At 43.0% G+C, this 13,715-nt stretch overlaps 1 protein-coding gene across 4 annotated transcripts in view; it reads right to left on the minus strand.

Annotated features, from left to right (window-relative positions):
* Positions 1-13,715, minus strand: part of Chd7 (chromodomain helicase DNA binding protein 7) — a 122,537-nt gene that overhangs the window by 7,810 nt on the left and 101,012 nt on the right. For 3 of the 4 annotated variants that reach the window (XM_015485846.2, XM_015485844.2, XM_048783023.1), the window contains 11 exons: positions 9,677-9,766; positions 9,108-9,211; positions 7,644-7,773; positions 7,200-7,272; positions 6,987-7,044; positions 6,056-6,284; positions 5,647-5,855; positions 4,854-5,525; positions 3,759-3,919; positions 2,149-2,376; positions 976-1,419 (listed from right to left, as the gene is read on the minus strand). In XM_015485846.2, coding sequence (XP_015341332.1) covers positions 976-1,419; positions 2,149-2,376; positions 3,759-3,919; positions 4,854-5,525; positions 5,647-5,855; positions 6,056-6,284; positions 6,987-7,044; positions 7,200-7,272; positions 7,644-7,773; positions 9,108-9,211; positions 9,677-9,766 — 2,398 coding nt within the window. The remainder of the gene's footprint in view (positions 1-975; positions 1,420-2,148; positions 2,377-3,758; positions 3,920-4,853; positions 5,526-5,646; positions 5,856-6,055; positions 6,285-6,986; positions 7,045-7,199; positions 7,273-7,643; positions 7,774-9,107; positions 9,212-9,676; positions 9,767-13,715) is intronic. The other variant, XM_015485845.2, reaches the window with a different exon arrangement.

The raw sequence follows: 13,715 nt of genomic DNA on the forward strand, positions 1-13,715 counted from the left end.
AGGGAGGGAAGGAGGGAAGGAAGGAAGGAAGGAAGGAAGGAAGGAAGAGTTATTATTATTTACCAATTTTCTTGAACTTTCTCTAGATCCAGGAAATATAAAATAGGCAAATAATAATAGGGATGTAATAAGGAGAAACATGTTAAACAGCCATCTTCTCTTAATCTTAAATTTTTGTGTTTCCCAAACTATCCCACTTCCCATGGAAAGGGGGTCATAGAGGCCTGGGTCCAATGTTGCTTCATTGACTGGAGTTTCAATCAATAGACTAAGGACATTGAATGCTAATTAACCCCCAGGAAGACAGCACAGTAATAGGAGTTCTTTGGGGTAAAATCTTTGTATTGGTGAATCAGATGCCATGTTTTTGGGTGGCATGGTTGAAGCAAATAAAGGAAGAGAATTACTTTGATCATAATGCATTAATTTCCTGCAAACTGAAAAAAAACAGTCAAAAATCCATCGGCCCATACATTTCGTTCAAATGTAAACTAGCAAAAGATTTTTAAAACATCCAGTCATGGAGGTGGGTGCATTTGCAATCACTGGCTTTACACATGAACATAAATCTTAAGCCTGAAACTAAACGTTTATACTAATCTAATAGATGCCAGGCCCTAAACATCAATATTTTTTAAAAGACAAGCTTTTTCCACCTCAAGAATTCAGAGATAACAATCCTGGGCTCAGAAAAACTTGTTTTTGTTCTGGGCTATCCTTCCAAGAACAATCGATACATCAGAACCTTGGAAGAATAAATATTCAAACTACACTTGGTTTAGGCTGAGTGATCTGTGTCAATGATCAACACAATCTTCCAGCTCAGAACAATGACTCTTCATTCTAATTCTGTTTCTCTGGTAGAAGAAGCCAGCTGTCCTACTACATCACTGAGAAGCACACAGCCAGCGTTGTCAGCAGGGCCACTGGCCATCAAGGTGGGCACACACAGTGGAAGCCAACTCCCCAACTTACTGCACTCAAGGACGTCCGTTTGTGGCTCATGAAAAGCAGATCAAGGCCCTCCACGTTTTTCCTCCTCCCCCGCCTCCTCTTCATAGGAGGCTCTCCATCCACTAGGGAGCCATTAAGCAGATGCCTTGTGGGTGTGCGAGAAAGGCCTGCTTGGAGCAGTTCCATTTGAGTCTTAAAGGCATCGGACATGGGTGTCGAGACGTTAGGCAAGATAAACTTAGAAGTAAGAGATGAAAAATTTGAGGTAGAACTTGTTGCCTCTCTTGAGGCCTTTGATAAATCTACAACTTTTTCTTGTCCATTTTCTGAGACCACCTGAGACTCCCGCAGCTGGGCAACCATCTCCATGAGATTTCGCCTCTTGGCAGCTCTTTCAGCCTCAATTTCAATTTTTCTTCTTCGCCGCCGGCGCTGGCGAGGGACTGAGAGGTTGAGGGCATCTTCCTATTGAAAATGTCCAACAGAAAAGAGCTGCAATGAGCCAAACTGTATCTGCTATAGAGACTGGCAGTAGAAATAAGAAGCTTAGGAAATTAAACATTCATGACCAGGGACCAGAACGGAGGAAATAAGCAACCACCTTATTTCTAAACTGAAACAGTTAGCAGGGTGGCACACACCTGTGACCCAGCTACTCAGGAGGCTCAGGCAGGAGGATCACTTAAGCCCAGGGGCTTGGGGCCACCCTGGGCCACATAGTGAGACCCTGTGTCAAAAACAAGTAGGATGGGGGGGGTGGGGTTGTGGCTTAGTGGTAGAGCGCTAGCCTAGCATGTGTGAGGCACTGGGTTCGATCCCTGGCACCACATAAAAATAGAGACAAATAAAATAAATATACTCTATCCATCAAAACTAAAAAAACATTAAAAAAAAAAAAAAACCAAGGACGACGAGCAAAACACAAACTCCCAAACCACATTAAGATTTGGAAGCGAGGCCTAATGGTGCACACCTGGAATTCCAACAACTCAGGAGGCTGAGGCAGGAGGTTTAAGCCCAGCCAGGGCAACTCAGCAAGGCCCTGTCCCAAAATAATAAACAAAAGAGGGCTGGGGATGTTGCTCAGTGGTAGAACAGTCCCAGATTTGATCCATAGTACAAAAGAACAAAAAAAGAAAAAAAAAATTTAGAGAGTTTTCCTTTAAACTAAAACCTCAAACCTCTCTAACTTACCTTTGATAACTGAGGAGAAGTGGTGATATCCTCACTCCCACTAATGCTGGCCTGCCCGACCATGGAGAGCTCGGCAAAGCTCCTCTTCTGCAAGGGACTGTCCACAGTGGTGGGTGTGTAGCCAGGGATGAGGCCCTGGAAATCAAACATCTGGCGCCTATTTACTGGCCATTTGCCTTTCAACACTGCTTCACAGATGTTGTCTAATCGGTTTATCATTACTCTATCCTGGAGGGAGAAGAAAAGTCACATGAAATTGTAACAAAGACCTGGTTAAAATTACTAGATAAATATATCCGTCAAGATGTTAAAGAGCATAAAATGTTTAAAAGTCAATTGTGTGCGTTTATGTGGGGGGGAGAACAAAGTAAGAAAACCAAATAAGAAAGTAAACACACAGAATCCACCAAAATGGCTTTGTTCTGATGAGGAGTCCTAGGTGGCTCCAATAAAGAAAGCTGTTTTCCAACCATGAACACGAAACTGCAGAAAACATCAGATAACTGCCACCTTCAAAACAGCCTCGTAGTTTCCCAGTGAACTCTCAAACTCCCCCTAGACCGGCTGGGGGACCGTGGTGGATGACAATGGGACACTGCACTCAGCATCTCCACGCGGTGGCAAAGCAGATCCACAGGCTAGATCGCAGTGTGTCCCAGGAAGGGGGACATCATTAGCGTCACTATTAATAAAGTTCAGCATTATGAAATGGGCACCAACCTAGGAACACCTAATGAATGTCAATTTGCATTCCCCACCTATTATCGCTTCAAATTTCATTGAAGCGTGCACATTAAAATTTTCTAATTACAGCTCTTAGAACAAGTTTCCATAGATTAAAAGTGCCTGCTACTATAAATCTTTGATCTGAAAAACTCCCTACAATACTCAATAAGGGAGATTAGCATAAGGTGGGTACTGAAAGGATATAGAGAGGGGTTCAAAATACAAAAAAAAAAAAAAAAAAAAAAGAATCTTGATACTATTGTTAAAAATTTCACCTGTGAAGCAACATTAACACTGTGAAGACCTGCCTGGGGATGAGCCAAGTAAAGCCTGTTTGGGGTTGCTTGTTTTAAACCAGACAGTGCTGTTATGGTGATTAGGATAATGATTTCCCCACTCTAAGAAACAGACCCAAATGACACAGGGACTTATTATAAAATTATGCTGTTTAGCCGAAAATGTAATTTCCATTTGTGTCTTGTTACAGATAACATTTGGAATGATCTCATGATGTATTGGAGCAAATGGGCCACATACACTCTCAAGATGAATCCACTGAAACAAGAATCCACTGGACAACAAGATTCTACTGGACAACTTGGGTAACTGACCTAAAATGGCCCAAGGAACCAATGATATGAATAGTTCTGTTTCTTATTATTTTTCTTCTGGGTACCTTTTCTTATAAAGTGTTCTATAGATCTTTTTCTTTGGGCTTTTTCACATCATTCTCTAAAAACGTAAGAAAAATCCAGTCTTCACACATTGTGTCAAAGCTTACCTTAAAATTTGGAAGGGGGCGGGGGGGGGAAATCAAGCTAGAAAGATTTCCTCTACCTTGCTCTTTTTCAGTCAACAAAATAGCAAAAAGAAAACTTGCCAACCTTAGGCCAAAATGAGAAGGCAAATGTTCTTTCGTGAAGGAGCTGAGCTACTGAAGGATCTCCATCCTCCATGTAGAATCCATCTCGGGTTTCATCCCTAGCAGTGCTCATAGAAGCATTGCTTTCTTCATCAAAATTCTTCCCTCTGGAGACAGCTCCTGCTGAGAAATGAGTTCATGTGCATTACTCACAACCAGAATATCACTGAAACTGAAGTTTAGAAACGACACAGTTAAAAATGGGAATACCAATCAGGCCCATTTTATTGAGTAGTTACTATACATCTAGAATGCTTGTATAACTCTTTGTTGTCTAAAACTTGCATGACCTTCTGATGTCGAGGGTGCTGTTTCCATCTCATAGGTGAGGAAGCAGAGGCTTATAGAGGTTTCATCACTATTGGTGTGGCCTTGTACTACTAAATCTCAGAGAAGACTGGAAGCCAAACCCAGTCTCTGACCCAAGAGCCTCTGCTCTTCTGCACAAGAATAAGGCCAAGCTTTGAACTGATGCTGAAGGTTCCAGCTATGGCCCAAGGTGGTGCCTTATTTCTACTTTGTGCCAGCCACAGCTAACTGCAACTTGAGGCAACTTGAGGATCCCAAGTTCAAAGCCAGCCTTAGCAACTTAACCTAGTGAGATCCTAAGCAACTTAGCAAGACCATGTATCAAAATAAAAAATTTTAAAAAGGAGGCTGAGGATGTGATTCAGTGGTTGAGCACCCCTGGGTTCAATCTCTGGTACCAAATAAATAAATAAAATAAAATAATTAATAACATTTAATGACTCTCTTCCCTGACATTTGTCCAAATTAATATCACACAGGATACTTTATACATTCAACCATGAAGCTATCCTCTCTCCTTCAACCAGCAGCTGGTAAATGCACACAACTCTTCTAATGTTTGTGTGCCGTAAAGCAGCAAGACAGAAGACATTGAATCATGGCTGAAATCACCTCTTCGCAGAAGAAAATGGACACTAATTACTCTCTAGAGAAGGAAAAACCCAGTGCTGGTGGGACGGGGCGACAGACTGAGCGAGCCCAGGTAAGGTGCTGTGAGTCAGCACAGAGCTCAGCTATCACAAGTTACCTTCAGGCTGGGAAGACTCCTCCGACTTGTCGTCGTCCTCCAGCTTTTCTTCTTCATCTTCTTCAGAACCTTTCTCCGAGACCGACTTGGACCCAGGGTCTGCGCTGCCCTCTGCCCCTTTCAGCTCGCTCTTGATGGAGCTGGCCTCGGCTTCACAGCCCTGTGCGCTGTCCTTGCCCCCACCCTCGGCTTCGTCGTCTTCTTCCTTCCCCTCTGACTTCTCTTTGGCCGCCGGGTTCTCAGACTCCTCCACTTTGCCTTCAGCCTGCTCTGCTGCCTTGTCCTCCTGACCATGAGCTGACGGGACGACCGGAGGAGTCTGGCCAAAGCCCACTGCCAGTGCGTTCAAGGAAGAGACGTTACCTGCCCCTCGGTTTTGAGCAAAGTTTTTGTGTGCATCCAAGAAGGACAGCTCAGGGTCGTTGAGGATGTGGTAGTCTGTGCGACTGACCCCATGCTTAGCAGCGCCCACCAGCAGGTCCCGGTCATGCTTTCCGCATTCCCACCACTCGGGCAGATCCAGGCTGGGTTGGCAGAGCTTCAGCCTCTCCCCTAGCTGCGGGTGATGCAGGACCTGCTCACGGATCTTCCGCAACAGCTCAATGCGGTACAGAGTTCTAGAGGCTCGCTCCTCCGTGATAGGCTCAATCAGGGAGGCAAGGTCAGGCGGCTCTGCAACACGGAAGCACTTGTGTTTACTTGGAAATCCCTGAGCACACGGTAAACCACACGCTTCCTTATTTCTCACCACACTGGTCACCTAGTACCGAATGCCCCTACTAAGTGTACCTACCATCATCTGGCTTGGCAGGCATTCGACACACCCGCCTACACATGGCCACAAAGCAGCTGAAGTATTTCTCCAAACTCTCGTCAGACTTTTTGTCAAGTCTGGCAAAGGCTCGGAACTGGTTCCAGTCAAACTGCTGTTTCACGGGGTCAAAAATAACCCCAAAGGTGGATACCACGCGGTAAAAATCAGCCTCTTCTCTCCTCGTCCACCTGTGGGGAAGAAGACACCATCACACTGGGGAAAAAGATACCGTTTGTTTCTTCCCCTCTTCCCCCAGACCCTACCCATGGCACTTATTTGGGGTTGGAGATCCTTTCTGTGGTGGGCACATCTCTGATGTGACCACTGTCTCTGGTGGGGCTGAAAGGGCAGCGGGTAGGGAATGCACTGAGACCTTAAAGAAACTCACTTTTGCCGTTTCTCAGATATAATAGCTTCCCTTTCCGCCTCTAATGCTCTCACTTCCTCCCGAGGCCGCCGTCTGCGCCGGTCAGTCTTCATTAGGGCCTCTTGCCTCATTTGTTGCCGTTTATAGCTGCGCTGATAGGCAGTAATGAGCCGGCGCAGACGCGTAGTCAGGGTTGAAGTGTTAGGCCAGTAAAGTTGGCCTAACTCAGCACTGCTCTCACTGTGCTTGCCTGGGGAAGTGGGAAAGATGTTTTTGAGATGTGCTACTGCAATCTTGCAACACACAGGGTTTTCCAACCAAAAAATGACTCATTCATTAACATTGAAACGACAGCGTGGGAAAGGGTATCTCAGTGCCCTCGTTTTAAAAATATAAATAAATAATAATACAAGTATAGAACTTATAAATTACTTCTTTTTCAACTTCTAAGGGAATTGAAAAACAAGTTTGTCAGTCTTACACAAAGAAACATACTTTACATTATGAACTACATGATAAGGGTCCATCCTGTAAGGGACTTACTATAACAACCTTGTACATAACAAATAATCGCATGAACGTAACAAATAATCGTATAATTGTTGCCTAATGATTTTACATTAAGTACAAAGTCAATATTCTAAACAAACTGGCGATATTTCAGATTAATACTTAGCCAATGTCCTACTCCCAAGAGACATTTTTTTAAAGACGCTTAAAATTTTTCACCGATCAGTATGAATATAAATCAATCGTATCAAAAAAAAAAAAAAAAAACCTATCATAAAGAAAGTCAATGTGAGGAAAACTCAACCATAAATAAAAACTAAAAAATATTCACAAAGAGGTGGGTCAGCTTGGATGAAATGACATTTTAAGACACCACCATAGTAGTGTGGCTTGAGGCCCTGCAACATGAACAGTGGCTGTCAGAGTTTTTTGGGGGCCTTACTTGCAGTGTGCATTTCCATGGGTTCTTCTTTATCCTCTGGGGGAGAATTTGCAAATTCCTTGAAAGCAAAGTAAGAAACAGTTACTTTAATTTGGGGTTTCATTTTGCTTTATCTTTTAAAGAAAAGGTCATTATCTATAAAGTTTAACAAGTCTTATATGGGCTTATAATATTTTAATGACACTGTAAAAGCCAATATACTCAAGTTCTTACATCTATTTCATCTTTGAATGGTGTTCTGGTTGGTTTATATTCTGGGTCTTCATCTTCTCTATCAAATTCTCCACTGTGTTAAAAAAAAAAAAGTTTAAATCACACCAATAAGTCGGGGGAGTGGGCAAGAGTAACAATCTGGCTAATGCTACTTTTAATTCTGTGTTTGACAACAAAAGCAAATCTATCAGTATTTAAAACATGCAGGCATGGCAGGGTTGGGGTAGAGACGCTACTTGGAAAAGACAGACAAGTTTCTGATTATCTAGAAAATGTATTTTGTTTAAACAGTCATTATGATATACACATAGAACGTACTGGTAAACATTGCTGACGTTCAAATCAGACACAATATAGTGTGTAGCGTAGTATTAAGAACTGAACCCTGCTGGTAGATAAGAAACTGACATAAAGTTTATTAAAATTTTAAAATGTCCTTCTTACCCGTCACCGCCATCTGCTAGCATGTCTGTTCCTCTTTGCTCGGCAGCGATGGCCTTGGCATCGGGCATACCAACTCGTTCCAGAAAGCACAGTGCGGGGTCAGCTCGCATAGAATTGTACTTCTCATAGCCTGTGCCATGCCCACCAGCCCACAGAGGATGCACACAGAAACAAAGAAAGGCCCCGTCACTGTCAAAATCACAGCACCACCACAACACACAAGTTTGTTTCTCAGGGAAGATGACCATCTTTGGCCGAACAGACCTTGTTTTAGGAGAGCATTCTATAGACTGCTCCTTCTGAGGAAGCTTTGGGGGCCCAAGTTACACTTCAGGGACATTATCAGAATCACCACAAATACAAATAGAAAAACAGGTTCAAAATAACTGCGGGATGCCTGGGAAGATTTCTGGCCCTATTTTTCCCGAGATCTAATTTTGCTTGACATTTAAAAGGCTTCATAATGTTCCTTCATGACCTCTGCAGGGGTACTCCAAGTCTACCCCCAGCCTCCTTGTGAATAGCTTCAGTCCTGCAGGAACTTGCACGGCTGGCTGAAAAATCCCCGTATACGTAAGGCCAGCGAACCTGTCTTATTAGGTTTAGGATGATGCATGTCAGTAAGATGACACTGTTCCCGCTATGGTTTTCAAACTGCAATTTGCTTTTTGACTGCCCAAGTTGACTAGATGGAAAATGGCAGATCCCAACAGTGCACTGCGGGAAAATGATTTTGAGGCTGAGCTCACAAAACGCGGCTGCAGTACATAGGCAGAACAGCACAATTCAATTAGGATGTGTACTACAACACACCGCTCCTAACTGCTGTAGAGCCGCAAGCCAAACTGTAATCATGAAAGGTTTTATAAGCCATCATTCTCCCCTTTAGTCAGGCTGGGCTGCTGAGAATACCTCTGCGACCTCCAGAGAATTGGGATTATAATCAGGAATCGCTCACTGTATATATCATGCCAGTTCTGCATCCCCAGCCTTTCAAAGTTAACAAGGCTGCATCCCACTCAGGGGAGCCGCGAGTTCTCAGCACTGACATTTGTGAAATATTGCTTGGAACAAAGCCCAGGAGGCACTTGTACAGATTAATAGCAGAGGTTAAGCCCACCGTCCACTTTGACACTGGTTGGCAGAGTTAGCAAGGGAAGCCGTGCTGGAAGCAAAGTTTAGGGAGAGCTATAGTACAACTTGGCTATTATTAAAACAAATATGGTTTGGGTTTTATTTACAGCCAAGAAAGAAATGTTTTCTTCTCAAATGCTCAACAAACATTCAAAAACAGCATCTGATATTTACAGTTCATATTAGATTTTTAGTACAGAAAAACGGTAGACGTCAAGAGTCCTCTGGAACTATCCTCATTAATATTATGACTTTGGAAGAGAGTATGCAGAGTTCTAAATAAAGACAAATTCATTCTGTGGAGATGTATCAAACAGAAACGTCACTTACCATGTTTGAACACTCCAATTAAGAGGGATTTATCTGCTTCCTTATCCCACCAATCTGTAGGAACTTCTGCATGGAAAGGTTCAGGGATCCACACATCTGCTTCACTAGAAAGACAGCCATTTAAAAGGTATTTAAAAGAAATACTAGTATTAAAAAAGAATTCTAATTCCAAGTAGTGACTATGAGACCACACACTCGGGTGCCCCCTCTCCCACAAGAAACATCTCATCGTGGCAAGGAGCATCCACCAAAGGTGAAGGATAGGGCATGGGTGAGTTGCCCTTCACCATAACCAGAAATGAAAACTTGGTACCCCAATTTAAGGTCATCTCAGAATACCAGTCATTTAGTTCAGACCTTCTTTTTACACAAACATGGACACACACACACAGCCATTTCCTCATTCTCATCACATCCCCAAGCTCAGAGGACAAACACTGCATTCAAGATGCGGAAAAGGAGGCTGAGCTACTGATGGTTCGTGAAGATTCTGAGACACAACCCGTGATATTTTTCGACTACCTGGATTACCTCAGAGAGGTGCAGAACAAACGTGCGCTTGCACCAACCTTGAGTCGGCACCCTCTAGGATCTTATCTGCCTGGTCTCCTATAACTTCTTGTCTTAGGTAGTACAGCATGCGGACACGCAGCAGGACCCTGGAGAGGAAGACAGAGGGGGAAAAAGTTCTTAACTTCAGGACTGTTTGCCAACAGTGGCTTTTGGCAGCTGCTGCTGTTCATCCATCATCCTGCCAAGGCTGATTAGCCATGCTGTATGGTAGGCTTGAAGCGTGACAGATGGTGGCACATAATCACCTCTGTGTGGTGCTTTCTGCTGGCTTCCAACAGGCCTGCCTGGCAACCGCTCACACTGCACAGAGAGGGACCGAGCTCAGCCCAGCCCAGGCGCACTTCATTTAGTTCTACCTAGTGCAGCTTGTGAAGTTTAGACACGTACCCTACCATTGCCTCTGAAGTATTGAAGGAAGTTTGTAAACAACTGAGCAGATGGCTTTCAGTAACTGTTCTGCTTCATTATCTCATAAAATTTCCTCAGCTGCTGCCTTAATACCATTTTTGGAAGCACATCAGAAGTTGTAGGAATAAACGAGATATAAAATCTGGTTTTACTACCTTACAATAAACCCTCAATATGGAATGTCAGGTTTTTCAGATTATACAACTTTGCTTCCGAGAAAGGAAGATGGTGATGGGGGTGGGGTAAGAGGTGGGTCCTTGTTCTTCTCAAGGAACACTAAACCTTTTTACTCCTTCTAGATTATATTACCTGGGAACCCATGTTGTAGCTTAGGGGAAAAAAATCACAAGGTAAAATGCATCCAGTTAATCGACATTTTTAGTCATTTTCAAGGAAACTTTATTTTAAAATCCCTGCAATTAGCAATGAACCAGTCAACCCTCCTTAGATTTCCTCAATTGCTAAAATGTAATTCTTTCAATTAAGTCCACCTGATATATCTCAAGGACCTCCATCTTCTCTGAATGAAACATCCCCTGCTGGATAACCCCTGGTGTGCATTCTTGATTGAAACCTGAAGACCACCTTCTTGGTGGTGGGCAATTACACAGGGTGCCATTTCCCTAGCTGAATAATCCCATTACATACTTGCCTAACACTTTACAACCAATGTATCGCATTTACATATACTGGCTCATTTGCTCTTCACAATAACCCTATGATGAAGTGGGGCAAGTTACAATTTCCATTTTATAAACACAAAAACTGTTGGTAACAGAAGACAAGTGGTATCTCCAAGGTCACAGAGTCACCTTGAACATGGAACACTCAGAACTCGGTCTTCTGACTATCACATCACACTGTCTCTCAGGACATGACAACTAGGGGCAGTATCACCCAAACAGACTATTCCTGATCAGACAGAAATAGATATTAGGAAACACACCAGCCTTCCTTCCTTCTCACCGTGGTTCTACTCATGGCCAATGAGGCTCTGGATGGACTAAGTTTGAGGTTGTAAAAATACGAATATATTCCAAGACAAGCCATCATTTTGGCTAACATCTTTTAATTTTTAAAATTTTATTTTATTAACTCCTAAGATTACACATGGGCTGTCTCACACTGAAACAATGAAGGCAAAGTGACAGCCCAAGACCCCGTGGCTGGACCCTGTTTCTCTTCTGGGTAGAGAAGAATTTTCAGGGCCGCTTCTGCTTATTATTCAGGATGCTCAGAAAGGGTAGTTCCAAAGGAAATACCCTCCAGCTTTGGCTAGACTCTTCACAATTCACAGCAAAATTTGATACAGGGCAAGGGAACTTAATGGTTTCTCTTCCGTCTGGTAAAAGTCAAAGACTTCCACTTTGGGAGCAGTTTTAGCTCTAGGGAGACTTTCATGAACTAACTGTGAATGTCACCTTTCTTCGAGAGGAGAAAATTCAAACCAACACCGATGCTGAGCCGAGTGCCCTGTGGAGTGCACAGTGCTCGCCGGCTAAGGACAGGCAAGAGGACAGCCAGGACACGGCCCCTGATCTGCAGGGGTGGGTGCTCTCTGAGGCAGACAGACACTACTGTTAGCCAATCCTCAGGCCTTATTCACATTCCTTCGGCTGTCCCACTAGTGACTGTTTCTGGACCACCCCTCAGCCCAGGACAAAGCATGGCACGAAACTCTTCTGCCCCTCTCATCTCCTTTAATCCTGTTTTGGTGTCTCATGCCCTTGAAACTTGTGAAGTGGCCAGTTATTTTCTAAGATGTCCTTCTATTGGGTCTCTTTTTTCCCATGTTAACATCCACTGCTCACTTTAGATCTGTCAAGATCTAACCTCAAGGCATGATCTACTGGGAAAGGGCAAGGGGACCACTCATTTCATCTCAGAGATGAAATGAATGGCATCAACCACCTTCTGAGACTGAATGGAAAGATCTGAAGAGCTCCTGTTACTTCTCATGCCTAATTAGGGAGCCTGCACCATGGAAGCCCGTTACTGACAGTAAAATGGAAATTAAAAACCACTACCACCACACTGACATCCGGGAACAGGAGCCATGGTTCCCACACTAAACCACTTCACTTCCTTTGTTTGAATCCAGAACTCAAGAGGCTACTGACCCAAAGTTGATATGAACCACAAGGACATAGAAAGTTTTCTAATAGCTCTAAGTGGGGTAGAATTTGAGAGAGAACTACCACGCCACTGCAGTAACAAGTTTCTGTGACATCAAATGGTTTGAGGTAGTGGTTTTGAAGACTCCTGGGAGCCTCACAGGAATCCCAAAGAGGTGGTGGTTGGACTTCTGAGATGAGGTGGGCAGATGACCTTAGTGGTGAGAACAAGGGTGCTCAGCCTACGTCTTCTCCACCCTTAACAGGTCAAAGGACTTCAAATAGTTATTCAACTTGAGTTTCGGTTTCTTTAGTTAAATGGGGATAAAACAGCACTCCTGTCAGGTGTGGTAGGCAGCTACCTGGAAGGCTGAGGCATGAGGATCACTTGAGCCTTGGAGTTTGAGGCCAGTGTGGGCAAATATAAAAAGGCCCTATCTCAAAATTAAATTAAAAAAAAAACAAAAAAACCCACCATTTCTACCTTAGAGAATTTAAACAGATAATTTATACCTAAAGCACTTGACATACTGCCAGCATTATGTGCTCCGACTTTTGTCTTTTTAAAACAAAAATATGTGTTTGTTTATATTCTGCCTCATCCAACTGAGATCTTGATGCCAGCTCTATCTGACTCTCAGGAAGTGAGTCCTGAAGACATGGAGCAACTTGCTCAAGGCCACACAAAACTGAGGACTGGTCAAGCTGTTCAGTACCACCGCTGTCTATATTATTGATACTGAAAAATGTATACTGAGAATAAGGAAATAACATGTTAGTTTAATGTGTACACAATCAACAGAGTTCTAAGAAATAAAATCAATACAGATTCAATATTCTCCAATTATCTTTGAATTTCTGGAAATAAAGGTAAAGAATATGATTCTAAACTCACAAGACCCGGCAACTGAGATATTATTAAGGCAAAAATAACATGTAAACTTGCCAGACCACTATGGAAGCAGGGTGGGGTTGTATAAAGCTAACCACAATTCTCTACCACACTGGCTTTAAAAAAAAAAAAAAAAAATCAGTTATGTGCAATGTTCACAGAGGCATTGTTCACAACAGATAAAGGTGGGAACAACCCAAGTACCCACAAATGGATGAATGGATCAACAAAATGTAACACATTTACAACAGGGTAATATTCAGCCATCAAAAGGAATGAAATTCTGATATACATTGTAACACGAAGGGACTGTGAAAACGTTATGCTAAGTGAAACAAGTCCAACACAGGACAAGTATTGTACGATTCACTTACGAGAATCGTACAATGAACTTAAGTGAATAGTGGTTACCAAGGGCTGGTGGGAGGGCAGTCACTATTTAACACAGGGTTCCTATTGGGGGCGATGAGAAAGTTTGGTGTACAGACAGTGGTGACAAGTACACAAGTACACAGCACTGTGAATACAATTAATGCCAATACGTTGCTTCCGTACAAACAGTTGGAACAGTAAATGTCACATTATGTCTTTTTTTTTTTTTTTAAAACCATATAAGAAGCT

The sequence above is a fragment of the Marmota marmota genome, unplaced genomic scaffold (genome assembly GCF_001458135.2).
Source record: "Marmota marmota marmota unplaced genomic scaffold, marMar, whole genome shotgun sequence".
NCBI lineage: Eukaryota > Metazoa > Chordata > Mammalia > Rodentia > Sciuridae > Marmota > Marmota marmota.